Source organism: Falco peregrinus, chromosome 5 (genome assembly GCF_023634155.1).
Source record: "Falco peregrinus isolate bFalPer1 chromosome 5, bFalPer1.pri, whole genome shotgun sequence".
Taxonomy (NCBI): Eukaryota; Metazoa; Chordata; class Aves; order Falconiformes; family Falconidae; genus Falco; species Falco peregrinus.
In genome coordinates, this window is record NC_073725.1 from 58242277 (window position 1) to 58254895 (window position 12619).

General features: G+C 41.4%; 1 protein-coding gene across 3 annotated transcripts in view; it reads right to left on the bottom strand.

Moving 5' to 3' along the window:
• LOC101918751 (sodium channel protein type 5 subunit alpha) overlaps positions 1-12619 on the bottom strand; it is a 216594-nt gene that overhangs the window by 44273 nt on the left and 159702 nt on the right. For all 3 annotated transcript variants that reach the window (XM_027791757.2, XM_027791756.2, XM_027791755.2), the window contains one exon: positions 7262-7382. In XM_027791757.2, coding sequence (XP_027647558.1) covers positions 7262-7382 — 121 coding nt within the window. The remainder of the gene's footprint in view (positions 1-7261; positions 7383-12619) is intronic.

Here is a 12619-nt window from a genome sequence, read left to right on the forward strand (position 1 = left end):
CAGGTGTGCAGTACTGCATGGTACCAGGGTCCCTGAGCTAACATACTCATAAGCTCTGCTTAGAGATGCCCATGAAGAATAATCCCACCAGCATGACATGACAGAGGGGACTTTTAGTTGCATCTCAGCAGCGCTGCCAGAAATCTCTTACACTACTTCTTATCCCACAACCTGTAGCATCGTTACCATATTTCAGATGTCTGCTCCACAATCTGTGCTGGTATGCAGGTATGCTGGCAACCTCACTGTCAACTCAGCTTTGGATCAGGAAGACCAAAGACATGGTCTCAGAGCCCTCATTTGTCATGTGAACAGCCTAATGAGTATGTTGCTCATGAGGTAAATGTGGATTTCTCAAGTTAAGCAGAAATCCCCCTTTGTACTGGAAGTAACCTTTGCTTCTAGCAGAATAAACTTTCCATGAGCTTACCTCCTTCCCATAAACAGTTTAAATTTGGGGAAAAATCTGCTTTTTTCTGACTTCAAACATTTGTCTAGAAACTTTCACCTCTTTTCTCCTAAGTTACTTCCTAGATGGGTACTTATCTTTTTAGTCTTTAGACGAGTGCCTGGGCTCAACTGGTAACAGGCATGACATGCTCTGTCACGCTCGTACAGAACAGAAATGCCCTGCTAGTACTGATAGAAAAGGTTGAGATCTTCCAAGAGGTGGTTTTCCCCACTGTAAGACAGTTGGATGAATCATTCCCTGGAATAGTCTGCCTCTGCCTTTCCACTACACAGGAAGCCTACATGATTACCTGAGCCCAGTTTCAGCTAAAATTAAGGGATCACCTTCAAATTAAACACTAATGAGCAGGGCACTATGAATTCCAAAGTCACTTCATTTGTGATGGAAAATACCTACAAAATGGTAAAAACAGGCTATTGCTCATTCAGTCAGCTTCCATCTGATAATCTACAGGTACAGAGAGGTAGTTTTAAAGACAGAAAGCCAGCTAGGACCACTGATCTTTTTTTTTTTTTAATGTTCTTTGATGACTTTCATACAATTCTGATCTGAAAAAAAGTCCTAGTTACTGCCAGTAATACCTTGCAAAATCCAAAATAGCTTCTCAGATGAGTCAGCCCAAAATCACACCACTATTAAATCCCATGGTTTTGATAGAGCCCAATTCAGAAATGTTTAGACCAGATTCTGATACAATTACGGATGTGAAGTAGCACTTCCTTGAATAATCATGCTGGCTGCAATTCAGATGAAATGCTATTTTTAACTATTCATACAGCAAACATAAAAAGAGAAAATGGAAAGAAAAATAAGAAAACTGACCACAAACTGGTCTTTTAATGAATTGGTAAAGTTCTATTTCCATTTCAAATATTCTGATTTCCCCCACTGACTGTTGTTTAGTGCCTGTGCTTTCCTGGACTCTCTCGTAATGGTGGTACCCTACTGTTCTGGTGACCTTGACCCAAGCTTAAATGCTGAATTAGAAGCTTCACATAACCCAACAAAAATGTTTACTTGACCTCGGTCAGCATTCTAATAGGGTTTTTCTCCCCCTCATTTCTGTGAAATCAAAATAATAAAAATATTCCAGTGTGTCTAAGGCATGAAGTGGTTGAGTCTCTGAGCAATCATCACTCCAGCTAGCTTCTATAACAAGGCAGGCGGTCAGCAGAGCCCAGCTTCAGGTTTTGCAAGCTACTTTATCCACACGAAGAAGACTATTCATTAACACCTTTTAGCACAGCAAGTGTCAAGGCAGGAATAAATCCTTTGGCATTTCTTATAGCAGCATTACTCATACAGCCTTGTCTCATAGATTTGTGCTATCCCCCTGAAATCAATGCTAGTAGGGAACGCGTTATGCAGAAGCAGCTGACCACCTTGTAATTTAGTCAGGACTTAGTTTTGCTGCTGTAATTCATGTTGAGCTACATCTTTTTTGAGAGCAAACTGACTCATTTCCACCATGATCTTTTGGGTAGTAGGTTACTGCTCAACAGAAACACAGAACAGCAGAAAAAGCCCCCGCAAAGGGTCAAGTTATTTGCAGGTAAATCAGTGGAGCTGCACAGAGCTGCACCAGTGGTTAACTTGTCCAAGAACAACATCTGGTTTCAATTCACTTTTGAACATTACATACCATTTCTCAGGAATCAGAGACCTATTTCCTAAAAAACGTTTCCAAATGCACCGGTATACCATGATATTATTTACTTGTTGTTTGTTTTTATAACAGGGGAATTGTTCCCTTCAGTCACTGGGGTGTCCTATAGCACAATCACAAACTGCAGATTAAGACGTGTTCTAAACAGCAGTCTCCACTACAGGTGTGACACAGAAAGCTCTTACTTAAGCATCTGCCACAATGATAAACAAGATACTAAAAAAAAAAAAAAAAAAAAGAGGACAAAAAAAAGCAGCAGGAATTTAATTTACAATGCATTTTGTGTAAGTATTTCTTTAGTTCCACATTCACATTTTCTAGCCTGGTGCATTATAACTATGAAGCTTTTAGATGTGATCGCATTACCTTGGTGTATTGGGGAAAAAAAATCTTTGTGAATGTGGGAGCTGTACAGCAAACATTTCCTCCTGCATGCATGACAGCCATGCTTATTGATTTCAGGCTTTCTAGTAAAGACTTTACGAATCCACTGCTTGTTCACACTAATATATGCATTTAAATTTACATTAAATTATTAGATATGTTTTGGATGGATTTGGCTGCTGATCCTCTTCAATAAACCGGGAAGACCAATTGATTTCCTCTGTACTGTGGTCCAGTAAGTCTGGTACCTTGTGTTCAAACCGCAGCAATTTTGTTACTACCTTTACACAGGAATTCCTAATTATGGGGACTTTCATCTTTAGAACAAAACAGTATTTTGCTTAGCTTTAAATACTGGTTACAGCATTGCTTGGTATGACACAAGGAAAATACAGCTTCCTCAGCATAAACTCGAGTAGGTAAGTATTTATAACGTGGTTTATATATATATATGTATGTATGTATGTATGTATGTATGTATGTGCCAAGCTGGGTTTCCAATGGCCAGTCTGCCTGGCTGTGCGTGCTCCAGCAAGAGAGCAAGCCTGGCTGTAGTCCCTTTGGAAGTCCCCAGCTGTGTCCCCATGCTGGAGAGAACCTGATCTCTGTGGACCCTCCTTATTTAACCCCTTTCTCGTCTTCTGGCCCCACTAACCCACCGGCATGCCTGGTGGGGTTTTATCCTGTGCAGCTCTAGGGCTGACACAGAAGAGATCTGCATCACTGTCTCCAGCATCCAGGTACCTAAAAATCACATGGAGATTTGAGTCCTGTATGACAATCGGGTCCTGCCAAGAGAGCATCTGACCAGGCCACAGTCTGCTCTCGATGTTTTTGCTCTCCCAAGGGGTTTACAAGGGTACGTTTCTTGTTTATCTGCTGCTGCTCTCCTCAAAACCTATCCTCTTGGAGGTCACTACAAATAATGGTGTGATGCCTTGAAGCAAAGGCAGTGAGCAGCCTGGTCTACCGCTGATGTCAGCCTTGCTTTGAGCGAGGGGGTGGATGAGTTGAAATCTAGTGGTCCTGTCCAACCTGAATTAATTTAATTCTGTGCACGCAATAGGACTGTAAGAGTCTTATCATGTCTGAAAATTGTATACAACAAAATGCTAGCATGCCCTTCCTGATGGAAAAGTACACTGCATCTCAGGTATTAAGGCTAGAAAAAAGATATACTTTAAAACTTGTTTTTGTTCCAAGATTTTTTCCTAGGATTAAAATGACCCCATTTTGTTGGGCTTGGTTTAGTTTTACTTAGCTTTTAAACATCATCTGGTGGTGGTCCCTGTAGCTTAGTTTAGATTTGTTCAGTTTAATGATCTGCTTTTGCTCCTCTCTGCTCTTTCATCTCTCAAGAGCCGCTAGTTGTGGGTGGGGGAGGGCATGACGCAGATCCCATAATTAATCAGAGAAACCTCTCTTTAGCACATGGCATTTTCCAGCTGCAATAATCGCTTCTGCATGGTCACATGAAAAAGGGGGTTTGGGTGTCCTCAGTGTCACGAGTTGCGATCAACCACGCATTGAGCAAGGTAGCTCATTCTCGCACGATCATCTGACGATACTCCCTTGAAACCTTTGCCAGCGGGCTGTGTCCGGGGAATTACGCTTAAGGACATGGTGAAAACTTTCTCCTATTAGGGTCTGGGAGACAGGAGCGTGCTGGGGCCAGGGGGGCTCTCTTTGGATGACCTTCTGCGAGACACAGAAGATAATGTCCAACCAGACAGTAATTTTTGATGCAGAGAAGGCATTCCAATGGAGGTAACAGGACAGGAGTGTTGCAAGGCATCTGGAGGAAAAATACCCAAATAGCTGGCATTGCCTAGATATTGTTTTCCCATCAACTGGCAACAAGAATGATCTCTCCATTTCTATCAGGTTTTTCCCAGCAATACTTGCTAGCTGCCAGAGCTGTGACCCTACCTTGGCTTCACATTTCCTGACCCAAGAATGTTCCCTATTGACCCTAATCAAAGCTATTTTGAGATGATAACGAATTAACAAGTCTCCCCAAGAAAAATGACCTATGGCTTATCTGGGTCACCCAACTCCGGGAAAACTGTGACCTCAGGAAACTTTCAGCAACTATTTCAAGAACATGCATTATCTTCGTTGCCTTTGTTATCTGCAAAAGGGGGCTGAATCCGGAACATATTTGTTCAGGACATAACCTATGCTGGATGTGTTTAGAAATGTCATAGTTTTTAGATAGAAGTCATAGAATGTCATAGAATTTAGATAGCTGGTGAGCTAACAAGTTAAGAACTTAACCCTCCCCCTCTTGCTGTTCCTCTTCATCTCACCTAATCTCCTTCTTTCACAAATATTAGCTGGTCATTATCCCAGATACACCAAATATTGTTGTAGCTCTTTATTGCAAGCCAGTAAAGGCACCGCTAGATTAACTTGCCCTTCAGGCCCTTCAATACTTCATTGCAGTACTTTATAGCCTTGTCATATCTTAGCTAATTAGACTGTGGTTTGTTGGCTTGCTACTGAAATGACAACTGCATGAGGTTTAATTGCAATGGTAAGTTTGGTTAAAAATAGCAGAAGGTATTTAATAGAAGAAAAGGATAGGAAAATACTTTATTTCCCTGCATAAATAAAAGCTAATGTTAATGTCATTGCTACAAGAATAATTTGGACTTGCAGTTTATGGCACTTTGACTTGAAATTTTATGCGTGAATGTTTACATGTCAAGTTTATGCATTTTTGCCAAATCCCTGAAGAATGGGACCAAGTTTAGTCTACACAGCGGCCTTTGAAAAATCGGCATGGATATGTGCTGCATGGGAAAGCAGAGTAGATATGGTGGGGAGGACATCACCCGCAGACACATCCCCAGCGCCCCTGGACACCCTGCACTGGGCAAAGGGCTGGGAGCGGGTTCTCCTTCAGTTCCCATTGAGGGCTCAAGGCTCAGCTGTCCATAGCCTGGGAGAACAGGAAAGCACCCTGGCTTGAACATGGACTGGTGAGGAAATAGGAGAGAAGAGAATAAATGGCAAAATGCAGGAGCAGGGGTGGCCAGGGGGAGGGCAGCAGGAGCCAACAGGGTGGATGTAACCCAGAGCAAGCTTGGGTCTTGGCCCACACTGCCTTTGCCTCTACATTTGTCTGCTGCCAAGATGGTGAGTCGGCTTCAAAACTGGCTTAACGCTTCCAGTGATCTATTTAGAAGAACACTGCTTGCTATCCTGCATCCCACTGACAGCTGTGGAGATCTGCAAACTGGATTGGTACTGATGTGGTCCTGCATGATGGAGGTTCAGGCAGTTCTGGTTATTTTAAGACAGAGCAAATTACAGAGTGCTGCTGCTCTGGGAATGAATCAGGGCTGTGCACTGAAAGAAGTGATGGGTTGTGTGATGTCCACCTAATTTCTTTTAAAAACTGGAAGGTGATCATGGCCAACCAGTTTCAGAATTTGTAAACCAGCATCTGACTAGCACCAGGCTTACAGCATAGGCTTGTTTAAGCAATTATAATATAATGTCTCACTTTGCAGTGCACAACATAGATTGCTGCTCACTAGCCTCATTAAGAAATATATTGTGAAGGAATGAAAACACCAGGTCTAATTTCTAAATGTTATTCTATGGGCCAGAATAGTTGCACCATGCTTTCTTCCATCAGCTGCATTAATTTTTGGCTACTGCTTTTAAGCAGAGCTGCCAAAAAAATGTTTAGATCTTAGGGACATTTGTAAGCCCTGCAGGGCTCCCTTACCTCATTCAATCATCTTTCTCACAGATACAGAGATGCACATTTTTGCTGACTTCAGGGGCATTCATATACCCAGCAAATCATCTCTGTCTGATCCCATCTGAGCAGCTCTGTTTTTATTTATAACGATCCTTGAATTTTCAAGGAAGTATACTAACATTCAGCTAACCCTATTTTTCCTAACTCAGATTTAAAGGAAAATGAGGAATCTGATGGAGACAATATTTGGAACATAACTCATTCTTGACAAGAGATAACTTAGGATATTATTTACCTATTTACCTTTAGATTTACTTTAAAATAGATCTTCTGATGTAGTGAATTTTAAAACTGTTTTGGAGCAGGCTGGTGTTAAAAAAAATAATAAAATGATGACGTATGTAGGTATTAAAAGAGTTATGTAAATGTGATTTGTTGTTATCTAAAATAATTAGGTAAAATAACCTTTATATAGTGCATCCCTGGTCATATGAAAGTTACTGGGCATGTCAGTCTTAACACACTCTTTAAAACAAATGGAAGCGAGTCCCTGGGACTCATGATATCTCCAGACAGTTTCTGTTAACTGCCTATGTACTTTTAAGCAACAGAAACATCCTTATCTGGTCAGTTGTCCACCAAATTTGATCACGCACACATACTGGAAGGTAAAAATCTTCACTGGCCAAGTTAGAAAAATCAACATTTAAAAAAAAAACCCAAACAAAACAACTTCAAACCTTTATGGCACAAATTATGATGAATAAAAGCTTAGCACTTTAGAAGCTGCACAGCCTTTTAGAGCATGCTTTTGGTTTATCTCACCTTGGAAATCCAAAGACTAATGGTAACAAGTGATTTTGAGTGTGTGCTTGGAGCATTACGGCATCTAAGAAATGAAGTGCATCCAGTGAAATACAACTGCAAGCAGCCAGAGCAACGCAGTGTGAAGGTGGTGAGATGTTCACTAAGAGAAGAGGAGGTTCCTCGCCTCAGCATTGCAGTGAAATACGCAGGCCCTTACCTTCGGGGAAGCAATCCTCAGGCTCCATCAGCTCCTCAGCAAACTCAGGGATCTGCTCCAGCAGTTCTGCAGGATTTGTCAAATCCACTGTGCTGCCTTCAGAAAGACTGATTTCATCAAGCTTGTTGTCAACAAGAGCAAAGATGAGGAAAACAAATGGGTCAATGGCCCCGAAGGAAGTAGCGGAGTTTTTATTCCACTAGCCAATATCCCAGCTAAAGCCACCACACAGAGACATCGCCATGCACATCACATGGTGCCCGCTCCTCCAGGGACAGCTCTGCCTGCACTGCCGTGAGCTAACAGCTGACCCATCCACCAGGACAAGAATAAAAAGTGAACACACAGAACTTACTGTTTAAAACAAAAGAGAAGCAAACCGTAGAAAGATAGTGAACAGCTACTGAGTGATGGTAGGTGGAAGCTTGGAATGGTGGAACCACTCAAGATCTTAAGGCTTGTACATCCTGAAGGCTTATACCTTCGGATGGGGGACCAGAAGTGGGACCTAGCTCCTGAAATGCCGAAGGATGAATCTGATGACCTGCGTTGGGTTTCTGTCTCTGGGGCCTAATGCCTGAGGCTCCTCACCCACAACTGATGGGTGAGATCCGCACCTTGTCAGTCAGAATCATGCTCTGCTCCCTGCTGCAACAGCTTCTCCTCTGAGATGAGCAGAAGTCCCTCTGGCACCAGGGTCCAGCCACACGATGCTACAGGCACACATGTGTGAGGGCTTTTCCACCTGCCTCATCCCAGACCTGACTTGTTCCCACCATGTGATGTGTCCCCTTACCTTTTGGTCACCTGCTTTGATCTCAAGGTGACGCAGGAGGGGGGACACATGGCTTTGGAAAGCCTCTCACAGGCTCTATTGCTTGCCTGAAACTTTTGACACCCCCGTCTTAGGCGCATTGTTTAAATTCAGTGTTACTCAGATCCTCCTCTGCAAAATGGGGACAAGAATATTCCTGCTCCCTGAGACTTTGATTGTCTTATCTATTTAGAGCAGGAACTGTCAAGTAGATCTGGGTAAAAATTTCTGGGGAATATAGTATTTTAAAAAATTGTTTTAGAGGCTGAATTTGTTATTAAAGGGAATAAGATATATGATTAAGTAAGTCACCCAAATATGAAAAAGAAATTTCATTTCAAATCAAAACTTTCTTTTAGCAGAATCAAAACATTTTCTTTAGAAGAAAGCAGGATTCCCACCACCACCACCATTTTATTTTACTAGTTAAAATAAAACATTTCCATGTTGTGTTAACCCTAAATTATATTTTACTTGATTATTCAGCTTGGCTACTAAAGTGAAAGCTCTAATATTTGCCCAGCCCTGCTCACAGTTTGTTTCTGACTGTATTAGAGCACTACCTAGTGTAAGTGGGCAACACAGAAGCTGGTATCTTCCAGGGTCATATTAATGCAAAAAAAAAGCCGTAAGCAGGAGTCAGGAGAGGTGGGTTGTTTGTTAACTTCTTATTCTGTTCTCCGAGTACCTCCTGAAATAATTTTGTGCTTTATCCTGCAATACTACCGTCTCCATTTAAAAAAAATGAGGACAACAATACTTACCCATGCTTTTAAACAATCTGTGAGATAGTTATATGAGAGATGGCACGTACACATAAAATATTTTCATGAGGATGATGGTGATGGAGTTAGAGAATAGGTACAGCTTTATATATTTATTATTAATGTGAAAATGGGCCCTCTGTTTTCCAGTATACAGTCAATGCAAAATTTATAGCTGAATTCAGAGAAATGCTGAACCTGGGGTAAAATGGGCAAGATTGAACATTCCAGCAATGCTTGCAAGCAGGGATGGGAGCTACTTGTTTGCAATTAGCTGCAGCATCCAGAAGGTCACAGTCTTGGCTAGGGTTTTTAATGCTCTACTCAAAATAACTGCAAATAATCAAGAAGAGACCTTTTAAAAAGAGTCAGAACAGAAAGCACAGGTCAAAGACATGGATAAAGCTTCTAAAAAATCCATATTCAGAATGCAGCTGTTGTATAAAGCCCATTTTCTACAGATTACCAACAGTATATGATGGTGGAAAAAATGTCTTACCAAGCTCTAGCACAGTCAGAACTTTCTGATACTGTTCATTAGGGAATGCGTTTAGTCATTATTTGTTCTGTTATGAAGACATCAAAACACAGATCACCAAAATAGTCCTAAATTATATACAGCTGTAGGATGTAGAAAATAGGGGTTCCAATGAGAAAAAAAGCCTTGTTGGATACAATTCTTACCAATAGACAGAAATCAAAGAAAACTGTGAGAACGTCAGCTTGACAGCATTGTCAGTGAGACAGCTGGATTTAGCAGAGACAGGTTAGGAAATTCACAGAACACAATAGGGTGCAATTATAATAGACTGCAAGGAAAACATCTTGCAGAATCGAGAATTCTTCAGAGTTATTTATCAGGAGGAGTTTTCAGAAAATATTGGAATCCATCATTGTCACAGGGAGATGGGGAACACACAAGACAAAACAGACAGGGTTTCCTCTGAAAAGCCTTCAAAGATGAAAAGGCAGTGAGTGTGGATTCCCAAATGGCAGGCAAAGGTTTGAGGGTCCAAAGTGGGACTAGAAAAAGAAGGAACCATACACATGAGAAAGGAGGGAAAGATTAGGAAAGCTCGTAGGAGAGAAGCAAAGGTTACTCTTTGCCAGAACAGTTAGAAGGGATTAAGAAGGTTTTAATGAACTCAGTAATGGGAAGAAAAGAGCTAGAGACATAGTAACAACTGGTGAGGGAGATGTAACTAATCAAAATTCAGTTGCCTAAGAAAATAAACTCTTTTTAAAAGATTCCAACAAGGGGATCATTAAAAAGAGGGGGGAGAGCCTGTTAGAATTAATACAACTGTAAGCAGAGAAATATCTAGAAAGCCTGAAACATATTTAAATCGGCAGATCCAGACACGGCACACGGCAGGGCATAAAGGGACCCAACACACCGAGTTAACACACTGTTAGGGGTCAATAGTGAATGCTCATGGAAAACTGGGAACAGCCCAGGAGAGTAGCAGTAAGTAAACGCAACACTGAGCTTAGGGAAGAGAAAAAGGGAATAATCATGGGAATCACAGATCACTAAACACTTGCTGTAGCTTGTGATTAAAGTAATTACATAAAGACTCAGAGGAGAAAAGGAGAGTGCTTTCTCAGAGTGAAATGTCAGAGGGAGGTAAAAGCAGCAAGGTGGCTCTCCTGTGTGCTAAGGGTACCGTGCACAGATGAGGTGCAAAGAGGCCAAAAGAAGGCAAAAAAGGCAAACAGATAATCTCCTCTTTCTTTCTTGGAATAAGTGAGTGGAGGAGGTGTAGCAGGCAGAGACAATGGGACCATCAGAAGCCCTTTTGGGAGAACCTCCCGCTAATGCCTAAAGTCGTGCTGCAGAGGGTGGTTTTTACTGTATTTCTGGGTGGGGTGGCCGGTTTAGATACCAGACAGGGCTTCCAACCAACTGCTTGTGTCTGCAACAACAGCAAACTGATCTGAGCGGGTTTTTCAAAAAGCCTTTAGCAGTGAGAGGCTGCAATCTCATTGAAAGTTGATGTTTGCTTAAGGCTTAACCCTCTTATCTCCCTTCCTCTCTCCCTCGCCTCTGCAGATCACAGCCTTAATCTATCAAACTGACATATGACATATAAACCTTAAGAAAATACCTGGATGTCTATTATAGAAAAGTCTACTTTTAAAATAAATTGTAATAAGCCTCGATTCATCCATTGCTGCATGGAGAAAAGCCATCCTAAGGACCCAAATATAACACAAACTTTGTCTTCAGAGGACGTGTTCTTTAGGGATTAGGGTTAGCATGATCTTCGCTAAAGGTATAGAAGAGGTACTGACCGATATAACCTTCACGTTAGCTGGTAACCTTAAATCAGGAGAGTACTGAAACTGAGGAAGCAGAAAGAAAAAGAGAAGTGAAACATGGAGAGAATACAGCAAAATGGGGCTTGTCTCAAAACAGTCCAAATGAGAGAATTCCAGGAAAATTTCAGTGGAAATCCTGGAAGCCTGGAGTAATATTAAAAAATTAGAGGTGATTTTGCAGTGGGATAGAACAAACCAGAGAACCTATATGAAAGGATCATGTCTAGATAATGACATCCTACTTCCTCCCTTTGCGGTTCTGTGGAAGTTATATTTGGAATATTGTGCTTACTTCTTGGCAAAGAAGTTCCCCCAAAAAGGAACAATTGAGGGAGTTGCAAAGAAAGAGATTAAAAAAAAGGACAGATAAGGGGCGCAGAGATACTCATTTACAAGAAATAATGAAATGAAAGAACAATGGTGTGTGACTTCAGGGGGTGAGCCAAAGACAAAAGGAAGCAAAACCCAGTCTATTAAATTAAGTTATATTAATTAATCAAAAAGACAATGATTGATAAAATTGGTAAAAGACAGTAATGACATGGCACTTTGAAAGGGAGGGGGGCGGGGGGCAGGAAAAGAGGGCTGGTTATTGAGGCAATATAACCAGCCATGAGATTTTTTTCTAAGCAAGTGAATTGTTCCCTTTGGTAAATGAAGAGTTATAAGTTGCCTGATACATTTAAAGGTAGATTCCACAATGTTGTACAGAGTATTTTATAGGGCAGTATTTGGGCAGAGAAATCAACCTGTTTGTTCTCTGAACTCTTATCCACCTGTGACACCAATGATTGTATTCCTATGGTGTCTTCCTGATGATATATATGGGATGAATTTTTAATCATATAATGTATCCTTTACTGACATCGGCAGTGTTTTATTCAGGACACGCTCGATGCTTCCTGATATTGACTGCATCACCCCAGGCCCTGCCTCTTGGGCAGACCAAACCTGTCACTTCCTCACAGTTGCTGCCTTTATTTGGCCAGTCGCAAGTTCTTGGGACATTCATCAAAAAGATGATTAGCATGGCCTCGTGTGCGGGCACAAAGATTACTTGGGAATAGGAGGGCAGTGAGTATGTAATGTCCACGCAAGATCTGGCCTTCAAAAATAGCATCCTTTGGGCTCTGCTCTTTCATGTTGGCATTCGCAGCCTCATGTGAACTTCCGCTTGATTTCAAGTCATCCCTGGATTATTGCCATATTCCTCCACCTCTTTCTAAGCAGCTGCAAATAGAATCAATTATACTCTACTATAGAAAGGTGACATTTGTGTCCCAGGACCCTTTGAAAGTTGAGGGAGGAAATGGGGATTATTTCTTTATCACGATGTTGCTGAATATATCAAGGCTAGACTGTTCCTGATTTATCATGACATTTTGCTATAGCACTTAAAAAGGACATCATTTTCCAGCCTCCGTGTTAGGATCACAGGGTTTATTTATCTCAAAAAGA